The sequence below is a fragment of the Brienomyrus brachyistius genome, chromosome 20, assembly GCF_023856365.1.
Source record: "Brienomyrus brachyistius isolate T26 chromosome 20, BBRACH_0.4, whole genome shotgun sequence".
In the NCBI taxonomy this organism is placed as follows: Eukaryota; Metazoa; Chordata; class Actinopteri; order Osteoglossiformes; family Mormyridae; genus Brienomyrus; species Brienomyrus brachyistius.
In genome coordinates this window covers 14,296,704-14,311,082 of record NC_064552.1, presented here as the reverse complement: position 1 = coordinate 14,311,082, position 14,379 = coordinate 14,296,704, and the positions used below count along the sequence as shown (strand labels likewise).

The 14,379-nt window shown below is 50.7% G+C and overlaps 1 protein-coding gene across 7 annotated transcripts in view; it reads right to left on the bottom strand.

Moving 5' to 3' along the window:
- The window catches only part of LOC125715621 (lysosomal-trafficking regulator-like), a 52,860-nt gene that overhangs the window by 4,631 nt on the left and 33,850 nt on the right, over nt 1–14,379 (bottom strand). For 6 of the 7 annotated variants that reach the window (XM_048987379.1, XM_048987380.1, XM_048987383.1 and 3 more), the window contains 28 exons: nt 13,795–14,302; nt 12,338–12,542; nt 12,051–12,220; nt 11,579–11,809; nt 11,197–11,363; nt 10,936–11,088; nt 10,666–10,854; nt 10,288–10,454; nt 10,004–10,213; nt 9,493–9,645; nt 9,271–9,347; nt 8,991–9,179; nt 8,729–8,874; nt 8,037–8,133; nt 7,667–7,728; nt 7,516–7,571; nt 6,910–7,062; nt 6,399–6,643; nt 5,773–5,839; nt 5,457–5,613; nt 4,950–5,090; nt 4,536–4,753; nt 3,896–4,105; nt 3,616–3,805; nt 2,414–2,550; nt 1,800–1,898; nt 1,452–1,591; nt 1,189–1,286 (listed from right to left, as the gene is read on the bottom strand). In XM_048987379.1, coding sequence (XP_048843336.1) covers nt 1,189–1,286; nt 1,452–1,591; nt 1,800–1,898; nt 2,414–2,550; nt 3,616–3,805; nt 3,896–4,105; nt 4,536–4,753; nt 4,950–5,090; nt 5,457–5,613; nt 5,773–5,839; nt 6,399–6,643; nt 6,910–7,062; nt 7,516–7,571; nt 7,667–7,728; nt 8,037–8,133; nt 8,729–8,874; nt 8,991–9,179; nt 9,271–9,347; nt 9,493–9,645; nt 10,004–10,213; nt 10,288–10,454; nt 10,666–10,854; nt 10,936–11,088; nt 11,197–11,363; nt 11,579–11,809; nt 12,051–12,220; nt 12,338–12,542; nt 13,795–14,302 — 4,635 coding nt within the window. The remainder of the gene's footprint in view (nt 1–1,188; nt 1,287–1,451; nt 1,592–1,799; nt 1,899–2,413; nt 2,551–3,615; nt 3,806–3,895; nt 4,106–4,535; nt 4,754–4,949; nt 5,091–5,456; nt 5,614–5,772; nt 5,840–6,398; nt 6,644–6,909; nt 7,063–7,515; nt 7,572–7,666; nt 7,729–8,036; nt 8,134–8,728; nt 8,875–8,990; nt 9,180–9,270; nt 9,348–9,492; nt 9,646–10,003; nt 10,214–10,287; nt 10,455–10,665; nt 10,855–10,935; nt 11,089–11,196; nt 11,364–11,578; nt 11,810–12,050; nt 12,221–12,337; nt 12,543–13,794; nt 14,303–14,379) is intronic. The other variant, XM_048987378.1, reaches the window with a different exon arrangement.

The window sequence follows — 14,379 nt, the reverse complement described above, 5'->3', positions numbered from 1 at the left end:
ATTACATATACAGTGGTACCTCAGAACTCGAACTTAATCCGTTCAGAACTCGAGTTCAAATCCTAAAAAGTTTGAATTCTGCTTGAATTTTCCCCATAAAAAATAATGGAAAACCAATTGATTGGCAAAATTACACCTAAATGTTTTTTTAGCATTTAAACACAAAATGAACAGGATAAAACAGGAAGAGCTTTTTTTTCTTAATGGCTTCCAAAACGATAAAGATTGTACCCTAACACTACCCCTGCCCTGCCCCGCTCGTCCTCTCCTTCTGTGTGCCACGCCCCCTCGTTAACCCTGTGTGGAATCCCCATGTCATCAGCTGTTTCTGGTTGTTGTCATTAGTCCTCTGTATTTAGTCCGCGTTTCAGTTTGTTTCCCCAGTCCGGTCATTGTGATGTCATTGTGTTGATCTGCCTGTTCTCATTTAAACCTCATGCTTTCCCAGTCGCTTGAGTCCTGTCCCTGCTTCCCGAGTCCCGGTGTCCTGACGAGTTGAGCTACCTATCGAGACCTGCTATCGACCCTTTCTGCGCATGTGCAGTTCCACCATCTTGGGATTAGGGTTAGGGTGAGGGTTTTAGGGGTTTTTTGGGGGTTAGGGCTATTGATTAACACTACGGTAGCCTAACTCGACAAAAGTAGCTCAACTCGACAGAACACCGGCTCAACAGATTGTGACAACCCCAAGCCATACCCCAACACTGGACTATGCCATGCGGTTCATTGTTTATTTTTATTATTAATTTATATATAATTAATATAGTTTATTTTTATTATTTGTTAATTTGTTCATAAATCGCAAACTTTTAGGTGGTAACATTTGTACAACTACTGCACAACTTTTTGGTGAGCAATGGCTACCAAAATGATATAAAAGTACAGTATTTTCAATAAAAACAGCACTATCACCAACAAACGATGCTATCACAGCGAATGCGAGGCTGATACTGAAGAGTTACGCTGTGTTTCTGCTGAGAGACGTGCCGCGTGAATCATTTCCCCGCGCGTACAAGTTATCTTAGTTATCTGTTCACGGTTCGACTTCTGAGATTCAGATTGAGCTCTAGGTCTTTTTTTTTTTAACTTTTAAGAAATTCGAGGTCTAATGAGTTCGAGAACTAAGGTACCACTGTACCATGCTTGTGGCATCTCCAAAGGGGGTCTCATCTGGGGCCTTGACCTCACCTGAGTTACATGCCGTGGCGATGTCCCCTGTCGTCTCGCTGGCAGACACAGCTACCACGGGACTTTTGTGGCCGGTGAGAGACTGCACGTAGCACAATCTGTGGGGTGGGAGGGGGAGGCAGGGGTGTTGGGCAGCAAGGTCAAGCACGCTTGACTTGTGTAGAGCCCGATTAGACTGACGTGTTTACAGACACAAGCTGGAGGTTAGGAAGACTATGGATGCCTTTCTCCCACCACCAGAGCTTTGCTGCCTGTGGACGTACCTGTTGAGGTCCCAGAGGATGCAGGTGCCGTCCTTGCTAACGCTGATGAGGATGCTGAACGGCTTGCAAACAAACAGGCCTGTGACCTCTTCTGTGTGGCCGTACAGCTGCACCTGGGACTCCACCTCCACTTCCAAAGGCTGTGCGAGACAAGGTCACTCAGTATGGGCGGGGAGAGAGGCTGCCCAATCAGGGGAAGGCAAGTCCTCCCATGTGGCAGAGAGGAGCCAATAATTGGCAGCATGAAGCGCTTTAGGTTCTAACATCTAACAGGTGGTGTTTCTACACAAACAAAGCCGATCCGAGTGACCCAGTTGGCAGGGTATGGACCAGGCATGCCACACGTACCGGGCTGCAGCTGAAGCGGCTGGCGTATACCGTGATGGCACCACACTTGGTGCCTGTGAAGAGCTGACAGCTGTCAGGCACCCAGGCACAGCTGGTAACCTAAGGGAGAAGAGGAGTGAGGCAGTGGCACGCGTTGTACAAATGCTGCAGCTAGAGGGCAGTGTCGTGTACATTCTCCCTACATTCCGCATAGTGCTTCAGTGAACTGACTATTTACCCCATTTATCCGAGTATCTCTCAGTGAATAAATGAAATGAATAAGGAAATGACCACATGACGAAAAAAACTGGAGAATTTCAGAGCTGAATACGATATTTTAATTTGTTTTGTATTTTGTAAGAATCTAAGGCTGAGGTCTAAGGAGAGTGGCACTGACAAGCACCGGATGGTTCCCCCTCCAAAGTGCATTTTTTAAATTTTATGTGCCGTTTCTTAACATATGGTGACTGGAGCTGCTGGCTGAGATGCTTGGCTGTCCCCTCAGCATGACTAACTGGCAGAGCCTCTTCCCAGGAAGCTGCGCTTCACAGGCCACCTGCTACCAGACTCCCTGGGCCGCAGACTCCCTGGGCTGCCCACTTCCCGGCCGACCCGCTCCCCGGCTCCTGCCTCACCTGGTACAGCGGGGAGCACTGCAGGAAGCTGACAGGAGGCTCGCTCTGTCTGCTCTTCAGCCGCAGCATGTGGTCGGCGTAGCCCCAGCTCAAGATAGCAGACCACCGGATGTCTGTACTGCGCATGCTCCGCACTCCTGCAATGGTCATGCAGTGAGATGGGGGGGGCGCTCTCATCAGAGGGAATGGGGGACTCAAAGGGAACCCCTGGGGCCAGATAGATCAGTGCACAAACAAGGATCAAATAGGAGACCATGATTAATTAATTAATAACAGTCTATGGGTCAAACAAGAGGTCACACCTAATTGACAATATTATATATATATATATATATATATATATATATATATATATATATATGAATCAGGCAAGCGATCATCCCAAATTGATAATGTCTATGGATCAAGCAGAAGATCACCCCTAATTGATAAGCTCTTTCCAAAGAAAAATTCCATCTTCTTTTAGTCACTGTGATCAACCACTCCAAGGTATACAGTGTAGAAACACCTGTAGAGGCTCAATTCCACAGGAATATGGTTTTCTGAGCCACCGTCATGTTAAATCCTTCATGTTAAATCCTTCATGTTAAAATCTCTTAGTATTAAAAACCTCCCCTTTTCGCCTCCTCTATAAACAACCTGCCTTCACCTGCTATGCTTATAGCTTTACCCTTATAGTTACCAGATGGTCCATGTACAGAGACAGACCAGGCAGTATTGATCTGAACGTCAAAGTGATACATGGGTTGCTTATTCCGGCTACGATTCCTCCGCCCAGTTTCAATAACCGCTTATCAGATAGGGCGGTAATAGCGTGGTAATAGCGTCTGTTAAAGCGCATGGTGTGAGATGTACTCCAGATGGTCTCCCTCACACAATCAGCCCTGGGCGGAGGCAGCACGACTGCACCCCCACCAAACTCACAAAAGGCGAATCACCACACGAGTGTCCTGAATATCGGGAGTGTGCTATAGCTCTCAACACAGATCATTTAGCTCAATCACTGTCTCCCTTCCACAAAACACATTACGGAAAGAAATATCTGTAGGTTTCGGTAAGAATGTGATGCCGAGATGCTGCACAGGAATAAAGGTAGATGGGTGGATGGAACCAAAATGGACAGCTAGGGGGCAGTCTCCCAAGAAGCCATCTTTCGCCTCTCGTCTCAGCTCGCCCCAATGGAGCAGGAGTGGGGGTCTCACCTTGCTCTTTACTGTAGATCATCATGAGGCAGAACTTGCGGGAGAGACCGCAGATGGCTCGGGTGGGCAGGGCCAGCAGGGAGCCGAAACACTCTCCATGAGGCTGGCTGAAGCACACCACGGGGTCCGGGGCACTGGGGGAGCCCACGTACTCCCCCCATTTCAGGCCTTTGATCCAGGGCAAAGGGCTCTGTGGTAAGAAGGTGGGGAAAGGAAACTCCCGTAAGAACATGCTGGCATCGGCTAACAGGTCCGGCTCTCATGGACCACGGCCACATACCGGGCATGTAGGCTCCTTGCCGTGTTCCCTGTTCTCCCGAAAGGCCAGATGGACCAGGAGCCCCATGGCAGCCGGCAACTCCGCGTCCCGGCTGACGTGGGAAGTGCTGAAGAGCTGTCGGGGGGTCTGTCCATACGTCTTGATCATGGTCTCCAGAGCACGCCGCTGCACAGGGTCCTCCACCGCAGACACATCCATCCCAAAATACGTCTATGTGGCGAGAAACAGTATCTGGAGGAGGACTTCCATAACTGATGACCAGGGTTTTTATGAATGGTGCACAAAGAATGCACATTGATGCATGTCAGGAGTACCCCCTAGTGGTACACAGACGTGGAAATTTTGCCCAGTACCGATAACAGATATATTTTTGTGTAATATCACCAATAACCGTCTAACCACTGAGCTCCACAAATCTGTAGTGACACTGATATGAATGATGTTACTTGGGTAACACATCAGACAGATACTGACGTCTTGATTTTTAACGAACGTCAGCCAATGCTGGTATGTTACCTGAAATATCATGCATCTCTAGGAAGTAATAACTAGTTGGGCTGTTTGTGTATGCATCTCACAGCCGGGAGTTTATAAGTGGCTACGTTTCAGGAGAGTCCTAGCTGGTGAAGGCCAGACTCACAGCGGGGTGGAAGACGTTGACGGCCTGCACGGCTGCCTTGCCCTTCTGCTTGAAACCGAAGACAAGGTCGATCCACTGGCACAGGGTCTGGGACACCTGGTCAGACTCCAGGGCCTGCCGGTGGATCAGGACGAAGAGACGAGGGTCGTTGCGAGCCCAGGGAGGCAGGTTGACGTGGTTCACGCGTTCACTGTTCTGCCGTACGCCAAAGTCGAAGCCTGGGTGACGGCAAGGGGCGGAGCCCACAAAAGATGTTCCGCGGCTATTAAACACAGATCTTTTCAGGAAACACACATATGATCTTGATGACAACATTTTATTCTTAGAATACTTTTTGTAGAACTTGTCCTTTAGCACAACAGAAGGTCCCATTCAGAATACCAACATTAACATCATTAACTGATAGATCTCTACCTTCCCTGTTGACCAGAAACTCAGGCAGGTAAAAGAACTCTGGGATGAGCTCCTTGACGTCGGTCATGGACTCGTAGGATGAGAGACGCCAGGTGGTATTCATGGAGTGAAACGTGCGGTCAGGGATATCGAAGCTCTGATCTGTCGGATCACACAGAAGAGTTGGGGACGAGTCCATTACCTCCACTGCGTCATGGCCTCAAGCTGCAGGTCATTTACATCTGTGACAAAAGCCCGTCCTGAAGGGAGGCAGGGGCAGGTGGGTATTCTAAAAAGCCATGCTCACAGCTTCGGCTAAGAACAATACTTCAAAATCAACAGCTTTAAAGATCACAACCCCTTTCATATGTACTCTTCAAAGCTATACTGATTCGGCAGCCAGGGGGACCTGCGGAAATGCGATGGACATAAAGAGACTAGACAGCGATGACTGGTGAGACAACCTTTTCCAAGGGAACCCCCTCCCCCTTCATGAGCCCCAGTCTTGGAATGGGCTGTGCCCCCCACCTTGGTATGCCAGGAACATCTTGGTGAAGGGAGGCATCCTGACCAAGAAGTGTAGGACAGTCCCGCTGTTTGAGTAGTGTGAGCCGTAGTGGTAGGGCTGTACCGGGGGCACGGGATCGTCATCACGTACACCCTTTACAAACTCCTCTTCCAGGTACTGAAAGACCATCAGTGATGTCCCCAAAGGAGTCACAATCACACTATGCACTACATAACACCTAACGCTTTATGTTCCATAATCTGTGCAGACAGCACGCTCAATTGGCTAGAGAATCGGATAAAATGGTCTGCGGCAAATATCTCCAGACGAACGTACCTTGTAGTTGTCTATATAACGGTCCTCCTTCTCTTTGGACTGGACCGCTATGGGCTTGCCAAGGTTCCTGTCCAAAAACATGAAAAGTTGTCTTGATATGGAAAGTAGCTTTTTCACCATCTTGACTGTAGTCTTCTTTATATCTGGAAGCTTTACCGTTGATGACAGTATCTTTGGCTCAGTTCTCTGAAATGACCTCTTAGACATCCTGACATTACGATACATCATTGCCGTTACTCAGAGCAGGAGCTAAGCGATAAACCTGCTCCAGAAAGACTGACCCGTGGGTTAGACTAAAACACCTTCTGGAGAAGACTAACAGCTATTTTCAAATTATGTTCAACATTCAGCACCACAGGTGTTGAGATGTTCTCGGGAGGGCTGACTAAGAGCTAAATCATCTTATTTTATGGCAAGAAGCACGCATTCTTAAAGGTACAATATACAGTCAAATGTGCATGAATTGGTTCAGAATTGCTCTCAGATACATAGCCCAGATTCTATGCAACAAGCATGTATATATGGACATTTATGCAAATTTTTTTTTTTGTTTTAGGCGTGAAGTTCTTGAAGACCTGTAGCAACAATTGCTGGGGCTGTTTGAGTAAGGTACAGACAAGGCCGACCTGTAGATAGAAGGATCCTGCAGGTCCAGCGTCATGCTGGCATAGTCGTTGAGGATGAAGGGGAACACAGGGTACTGCATAAGGTCGTTGAAGGAGCGACCAGCGTGTTTGTTCAGGTGCGTCAGGTACTCGAAGTTGGAGATCAGGCCCGAGCCCCACAGCTGGGTCAGCGCTGTGATGTTCCCGTGCTCCAGCAGATTGGGCAGGTCTGAGGTCAGGATGTTGTGGTACATGTTGTCGCGGGCCTGCACATCAGACAGTACCATCTCAAACTCATGCAAGACAAAGATAACAGGACTTTAAAAATTACATTAAGATTGAGGTAAGGAAAACTCAGGTTGGGCAAGTTCATGAAAAAGTGTTTCCTCCTCGCGCTTTTCCTGAATCGTCATACCCCCAAATGAAACGGAATTCCCAGCATCCCTAAACCTGCCCCCTATATCACAGAGATCCCTCTGCTGTCCACCATGTGGAAGGCTCGCAGTCAGTGTTCTTACCATACTGAACCTACCTTGGTGTTGTCAAACGCTAGCAGCAGAGTCCTCCCATTGGTGAGGAAGATCTCCAATGCGTTGTCCCTGAGCTGCCACCAGCACTTGTGGACCTCCTTGATCTCCTCATAGGTCCAAGAGAACGATGCAGGCTCCGTCTCCCCGTGGGGGCTCTGGCAAGATACGCAGCAATGCTCTTCACAATCAGGAAAGCCAAAGAGACTGACCTTCTCATTCAGCACATCAGCTAGTCTCCTGCTAAAGGGTAACTGGCCCAAAGTACAAATTCATCTGAAAAACCCACATTAGGCACATGGCTGCCTGTCTTAATCGCATCCCACTGCCCCGTCTCCAGAGGCCACACCACCACACTTGGGTCACAACCCTAAAACACTACTTATCTGTCTGCAGGTTACTTGCATACGCTATTCAATATAAACATTCTCTAAAGGAATAGTCTTTACTCATTCCTACAGAAGCAAATTGGGAGTTGTTGTTTTGAATTCGAACAACTTAATGTAAACGCTTTTTAAACAAACTTCTTCATAGAAAGACACAAAACCAAATAAGGCATGGGTCACCACTGGACAATGCAGAAGGGTGGAGGCAAGACCGGCATCTCTTACATGACTGTCGGGAGTATCGGTAGCGTGGTCCTCAACAAAGTACATGCCAGACTTCCCTGTAGAGCAAAAAAAAAAGTGGATGTCCATACTGACCGGGAAAAATGATGTGTGCCAAGCAGTTATGAGGTATGGCATCAGTAGAAAGTCTTACCCAAAAGCAGATCTCCCGGAGTCTCCCGAGAGGGGGCAACGCTGAAACACTTCATGGTGGACCTAAATGGACATGACATGCACTTCAGTCCAGCATTCTTGTGGCCCCTTGCCGCGGATGCTCAGATGCAAGGTCGCAGATGCCTTCAACTCATCACCCAAATGCAAGGCTTGATATTGCTGAAGGCATTCTGGCAGGAAGCTCATTAAGAGAAACGACACTGCCGTGCACTTGCAGCCCGAATGACTGCGGTCATAACTGTCGCTGTGAAAGGAGTCACGCCACAGCTGTCTGTGTTCATTTAGGGGACACTTTTATTAAAAGGCTTGATAGGGAGCCTCTTGAGGGAGGCTCAGGATCAGAGGCCTACCGCGTCGGCTCGCTGGTGGCCTTGTCCTTCACAGTGGAGGAGACATAGGAGTGGGTCCTGTCCTCGAAAAGGAATGAGAGCGGGGGCCTGACTGGATCTGGGGAAAGACAGACTCATGTCATGGAAGCCATCAAAGACGATGTGCAGAAGAAGAAAAACTTCCATGCATACCAGTACGTTGCTGCGAATCGGGTGGGTGTGTTTGATACAGCGACTGATTTTGCAAAGCAAATTAGGATAACAAATTTGATGTGAAGGAAAAGCATTTTTTTTAACGATACATTTTTATTAATTATGATTATTTTGCATTTATTTTGCTCTATAGTAAACAACCGGTTTTGCTTCTGAACTACTTCAGGTGCTGGTGTTTCCTGCATATCGCTCTCAGCATCCTTTTCCTTGAACTTGCAAGTCGCATGCAAATAGCACGCCTACGCAAGCTTATTTTCCTTTATGACATTGTTGTAACTTCTGTTGTGTCCTTTAGTTTTCTGCATAGTGTTGCTGCTAAGCGTCTTGTGATATTGTCCTGAAATTAATGTTCGGTACCGAACCACATCCACCAAGGCAGTAACAAGGTGTTTGGAGATATTTGCGGTTCTGAACAGACTGCTTGAGTCTAGACACTAATGAATCCACTTCAGGCAGGAACAGAATGGCTAACATGCGTGATGGCGTCTGGCCCAGCCTACCTTCGCATTTCCTGCGTTCCTTCAGCAGGTACTTGTTGGGGACGGTCATGTAGCACCTCTGCAGGCGGCGGCGTTCCCGGTTGGGCCCTTCTGTGGGGTCCAGCTGCCAGGATGTGGGATATGAGGCAGGGTCGTACCACACTGCGCTGAAATAGTGAACATGAGCCAGAGGATGGATGTTGTTAGGGACCCCTCCACCTCTGCTTGTACAACCACTGCTCCTTGAGAGCCGACCTGCGGCACACCGGCAACCCCGACTCACCGGTCGTGTGTGAGCTGCTGCACCAGCCACTGCCAGTGCCGGCTGGCCGTCAGGCTCAGCTTACAGAGGCTGCGAATGTGCTGCATGACCTTCTTCCGCTCGGCGCTCTGCTGCTGTGACACTGCCTGCGTCACGTCTGCTGCCACCCTGGAGATCTCCTTCAACTTGGCATCGAGCCGCTGCATCAGGCTTCCGGAGGGCGGGGCAAGGACGTGGTCAGGGGGAGTGGGCTCTATGGGTCATGGGCCGATCGAGGAACCATGCCGAACTGGGTTCTCACCTCCTCTGTGCGCTCTCTGTCTTCTTCTCCCAGGCCACCCTGGAAGCCTTCTTCTCTGACTCAAACCTCAGCAGATCCTGAATAATGAAGGGTCTGGTGAAGATACCTCAGACGGACATCAGAGAACCATTAGCAAGCCCTTGTGCATGTTTTTATATGCCGATCGTGCTGAAAACTGGTTTGGTACATCGCTACGGAGACTGAACTTCATAAAGGGGTTACCTCTCGGAAGGCCACTGAGAGGTCGGTTTCCGAGCCAGTGCCCGGGGGGGCAGAGTACTTGGGGGAGACCAGAAGGTTGCTGATGGATGCCTGATCCTCTTGTGTCAGACTGTCCCTGTGGTGGTAGAGCATTTCGCACAGGTACAGGGCCAGCTGGGGGGCCACAGGGAGAGGGTGGAAATGGAGAGGAAACAGGAGTTACTGCCAGTGGTACAACCAACCAGTGTGTGGTCACATGATCAGCATAAACAAGCATGTAGCGCAGGACGGTAGGTAAGTAGGTGTATGGGTGGGTAGAGACTGCATTAATCCCAAAGAAAATTGTAGCTGTTAGCATGTGTCAAAGTTTGCTAGACGTGTTACTGTGCCACCTAGCAGCTGTTGGCGGTACTGCAGCCCATATTAGCTTTAGCATTGCAACCTCTGCCCGAGCCCCCCATCCCCATACCCAAAGTGTCGCGAAAAAGTCAGCTCCATGCGATGCCCACCCAACCACCACAACCCCCCTCACCTCTGGACTCAGGCTGACCGCCTCCCGCAAGACGTCAGGGCGGCCAGATTTGTAGACAAAGCCCAAGGCTCGCTTCCGCTCGTCCAGGGGGCGTGCCGGGTTCAGGGCGTGCGCTAGCAGGCGGACGAACTGAGCGCGGAAAGTGTCGCGGCACGACCACAGAATCCGTGCCCACTGCTGTCGGGGGGCGCCCCCTCTGCCCAAGCCTCCCTGAAAGCCAGACAGGCTGTGTCATGTGACCACTCTCAGGACATACCCCCCCTTTCCCGTTGAAGAATACTGACCAGGCCAGTCCTCAGGCCCTCCATCAGCAGCTCAAAGATCTCCTTCTGGAAACTACCCATAATGCCCGGGGTCCATGGGGCACCTGGCTCTGTAGGGTCACTCGGGGCATGCTGCGGCACGGGGGAGTCTGGGATATTCAGCAGATCAAAGAGGTCCTGTCTCACACCTGATAGCAGGAGGGGATCATGAGATTAAACAAGCAAGGGCACTAAATGCAGTGAATTCATTAATCAAAAGAATAATATACGAAAGAATAAAATGACCTGAAAGAACATGAATATTTATTATACGAGGCAAACAATCAGAAGACACAAACGTGGCAGGATGAAGGAGTAGGAATGTTCTAGAAGCCAGCAGCCATCTTGGTGCCCTGGTACCTTGGTAGATGAGCAGGTTGACAGCCAGCAGTAGCAGCCTCTGCAGGCGCTGGCTGAACTCGGCCTCGGAGGCATGCACTGGGCTCTCCTGGCCCATGCGGCGCTTGATCATGTGGGAGAGCTCTTCACTGGCCACCGAACGCATGCGAGTCAGCAGCTCCAGGGGTGCCAGCGACAGCCGTCTGCGGGCTTTTCGGAGGACCGGGGATAAGCTTCACCAAATCACTCACCATGATACTGAATGTGCCGCCGCCTCAAGCCCATGCTCACCCGCAAAGCTCCGTGGTCTCTGTTGGATGGTGTGTTGCTGGATGGCAGGCTGGGCCCCAAGGCAGGTCGTCCTCTGAGGGTCCCGATCTGCCGTGGTCCTGATGAGCCTAATGGCCGACTGGAGGATCTGGAACTGAAGGATGACTGCCATCTCTGCACAGATTTGGGATGGTGTGGAGATATGGGATAAGACTGGGAATAAGTTCCAGAAATTTTTAGCTCAGACAAGCCCCTCCTCTCAGGAAGCCGGAGGCATCTGACCTTTGGTGCGAGGTATTGTGCTGGTCTGCAGGTGTCCCAGTAGGGCGACGAGGTCCTCGATGATGCGGAAGTACTGCGACCCTGAGGAGCTGCAGGAGTGGATGGTGACGAAGACCAGCAGCTGCTGGATGTCACACACCAGCAGCTTGTGGTCGTCCAGGGGGATGCTGCGGGGAAGAATAGGGGGTCAAAGTTATCATCCATGGGATGAGCCCAAGCAGATTAACAGCTTAGCCGTAGGATTCAAGATAATGGGGTGTTTGACGGAAAATCAAAAAATGGTCGTACAGGCAGCTTGAGCTTGACACCCAGGTTGTATTGACACCTCACTGGGTATTTTACTGACAACCTGATCCCATCCACCCCCTCACTCATCCCTCACCCGCTCTCCAGACCGTTGAGAGCAGCCAGCGTGTTGAGGAGCACGCAGAGAAGGCCGTGGTCCAGCAGGATGTCGGTCAGCTTGGGGCAGGCGTTGAGTAGCTGAAGCAGGGTGCACAGGGCAGCGTGGACCAGCCCGCTGTCACCCAAGGAACTCTCGATCAGCCCCAGCAGAGAGATCACACATCGCTTCTGGAATGGCCCGACCTTCTCCAGGGCTTCGGGATCCAGCCTGAGACAAGCACACAATTTCAACCAGGGTCTAAATCATACTGCTGGTTCATGGGATTCACAGAATCAGCGTCATACGCCGGTAGCACAAATCCTCAATGAAGGACCAAATGAATGAAAAACCCAACATGAAGGGTGAAATATAAAATGCCCGCTTGTCAATAAACGGTTCACTAAAATTCTGAAGGTAAAGCTGATAGACAAAATAGCTGCTAGCCGGACCCATTTTTCATGGCACTCACTCCTCCTCCAGGCCCACAGGACGGCCCATGACCATCTCCAGGCAGCACTCCAGCAGGCCCTGGCTGCCTGGCCGCAGGTACAGCTGGTTGGCCAGCAGAGAGAAGCCGTGGTTCTTCAAGAACCTCTCCTTCTGCTCCTGGAAGGCCCGGCTGAAGTAGGCGTCCAGCAGCTGGAAATGGAGGGGTTACAGTGTTGGCTGAGTTAACAGCAATATCACACCCAGCTGGTTTCTCTAAGCCCCGCTGGCTCTGGCATACGGGGGCAGGGAGTGACGTTAAACACCGACCTTGATCACAGCCTGCTGGACCAGGGCCGAGGGGTGGTTGACAAGCACGATGAGGGCCTCCGGCTGGATGAGTCCATTGACGACCTTCTCCAACATGATGTCCGGCAGGGTGAGCAGAACGCCCCGTAGGAGCTCATACAGGCCGCAGCACACCATGGCCAGCCGGTCCTCTGCACCAGGCCTGCCGAGGCACAGGACAGGAGCCCTGAGCAATTGGTCCATTAGAGTCAAGTCCGGGTAGCAGAGTGCTGACTGAGTCACACGGCACAGCTATTGCTACCATCCATCCTCAAATTCAGGTACAGCCTCAAGGTAGAGGGGCCTGAAGCCGGCTCTGGGCATCATAGGGCTCAAGGAGGGGAAATCCTGGATGGGACAGCCATTTGGGTATCCATGTCTACTGGAATAACAGTGGGTGTTCCTCAATATGTGTAATTCACCATTCCTGTGTTCTCATGTACCCGTTTGATATCATCTTCCAATGCGGAAGACCAGCTCCAGGACTTAGAACGGCAGTACATAGGATGGTAAAAATCCTTGGATTCACAGAGTCTCCAGTTTGTTCCTGGGAGGCAAGTTAGCAAGAATGTTCTTGCCAAGATCCTTGCATTCTTGGTACAGTGAAACATCCAGTATTCCAGAATACCTCTCTCCCTTTAGGGATAATGTGTGCAGGCATTACAGATCAGTGCTTCAAATGCACTTCACTGCCCCCTAGTGTGACGGCACAATCAGCACGATACAGCAGGATAACCCACAAATAAGGGATAGAGGCTGAGCAATGACACGCATTTTATAATCGCCAGCCAGTCGACACAAGGAAATAGATTTGTTTTTGCCAATATTTATGTTCTGAGCGGCTCTGCATGACACTGTCTGCTTTGTTTACACACAGACAGACTGCGAAATACGTGGCAAGCTGGTACAGAGACTGACCAGCGCGAGTTAATGCCAGGTTCGGTGTGAAACTGCAGGGATATGGGGGCTCTGGGCCGCGTCCACTGGGGATCGGCCCAGCCTGCCCGGTGTAGTATCTGTGAGAGCAAACTTCCAAATGGACAGACGTGGCTTGGAAGGAAAAATATGCCTGGAGCTGCTGCCAGTTTGACACCATTCAGGCTAGAAACTAGAAGCATGCATGCCAGGAAAACATATCTACAGGTTAAAATCTGTGGCTATAGCCAGAGACCGGATTTACATAAAAAGGGTCTGTTTTTACATGCATTTATTTAGCACATGCTTTTATCTAAAGTGACGTAAAATTGAGAAAGCAGGGGCAGCCAGTCTCTGAAGCCTTTGGGGGGGTTAAGGCCCTTGCTTAGGGGCCCAGTGGTCAATTTCCCAACTATGGGATTTGAACTGACAACCTTCTGATCACAGACACAGCGTCCTAACACAACTAGATCACACACTACCTGGGGCGTTTGGGACAGAATTTATAGTATGATGTGGCATACCTGTTGTCAGCGGGGTCCGCTTCATTGCATGCTGTCTCTGCAGAGACAGAATACGCGGTGGCATCATCATGGAGAGCGTTGCGGTCAGCTGTGCCGGGCCACTGGCCAGCGGCAATGTTCTGAGCTGGGAATGTAAGGTGCAAGCCGGCAAAGCCGCTCCGATTGCCCTTTGGGATTGGCCTGACTCCCAGCAGACTGTCTGGCCGGAGCAGGGCCTCTGCCGCACCCCCCACCCCAATGTCCCTGCCTTCCCAATCGGCCTCAGGCTCCTCCCTCCGCCCCATTTCCGGGGGGTCCACGTGGCAGTCCACCACTGTCACAGCCGACTCGCAGCTGCTCAGGAGCAGCCCTCCGGCAGCCGGGTCCTGCTCGGCGTCCAGGTCGTTAGGGACCGGTTCCAAGTCTGGGGGGGCCACCTTGTCCTCAGCAGCAGGAGAAGGACAAGGGGATGGAGAAGGGGAGTGGTCCTGATGATGGGGACCTGAGGTCTGACAGTCACCAAAGTAATCTGCAATGAACAGGAAAATGTTACAAGCTAAATACGAGGTTCATCCAAAGTGTTGATCTTGTCTGCTTGAACATAAG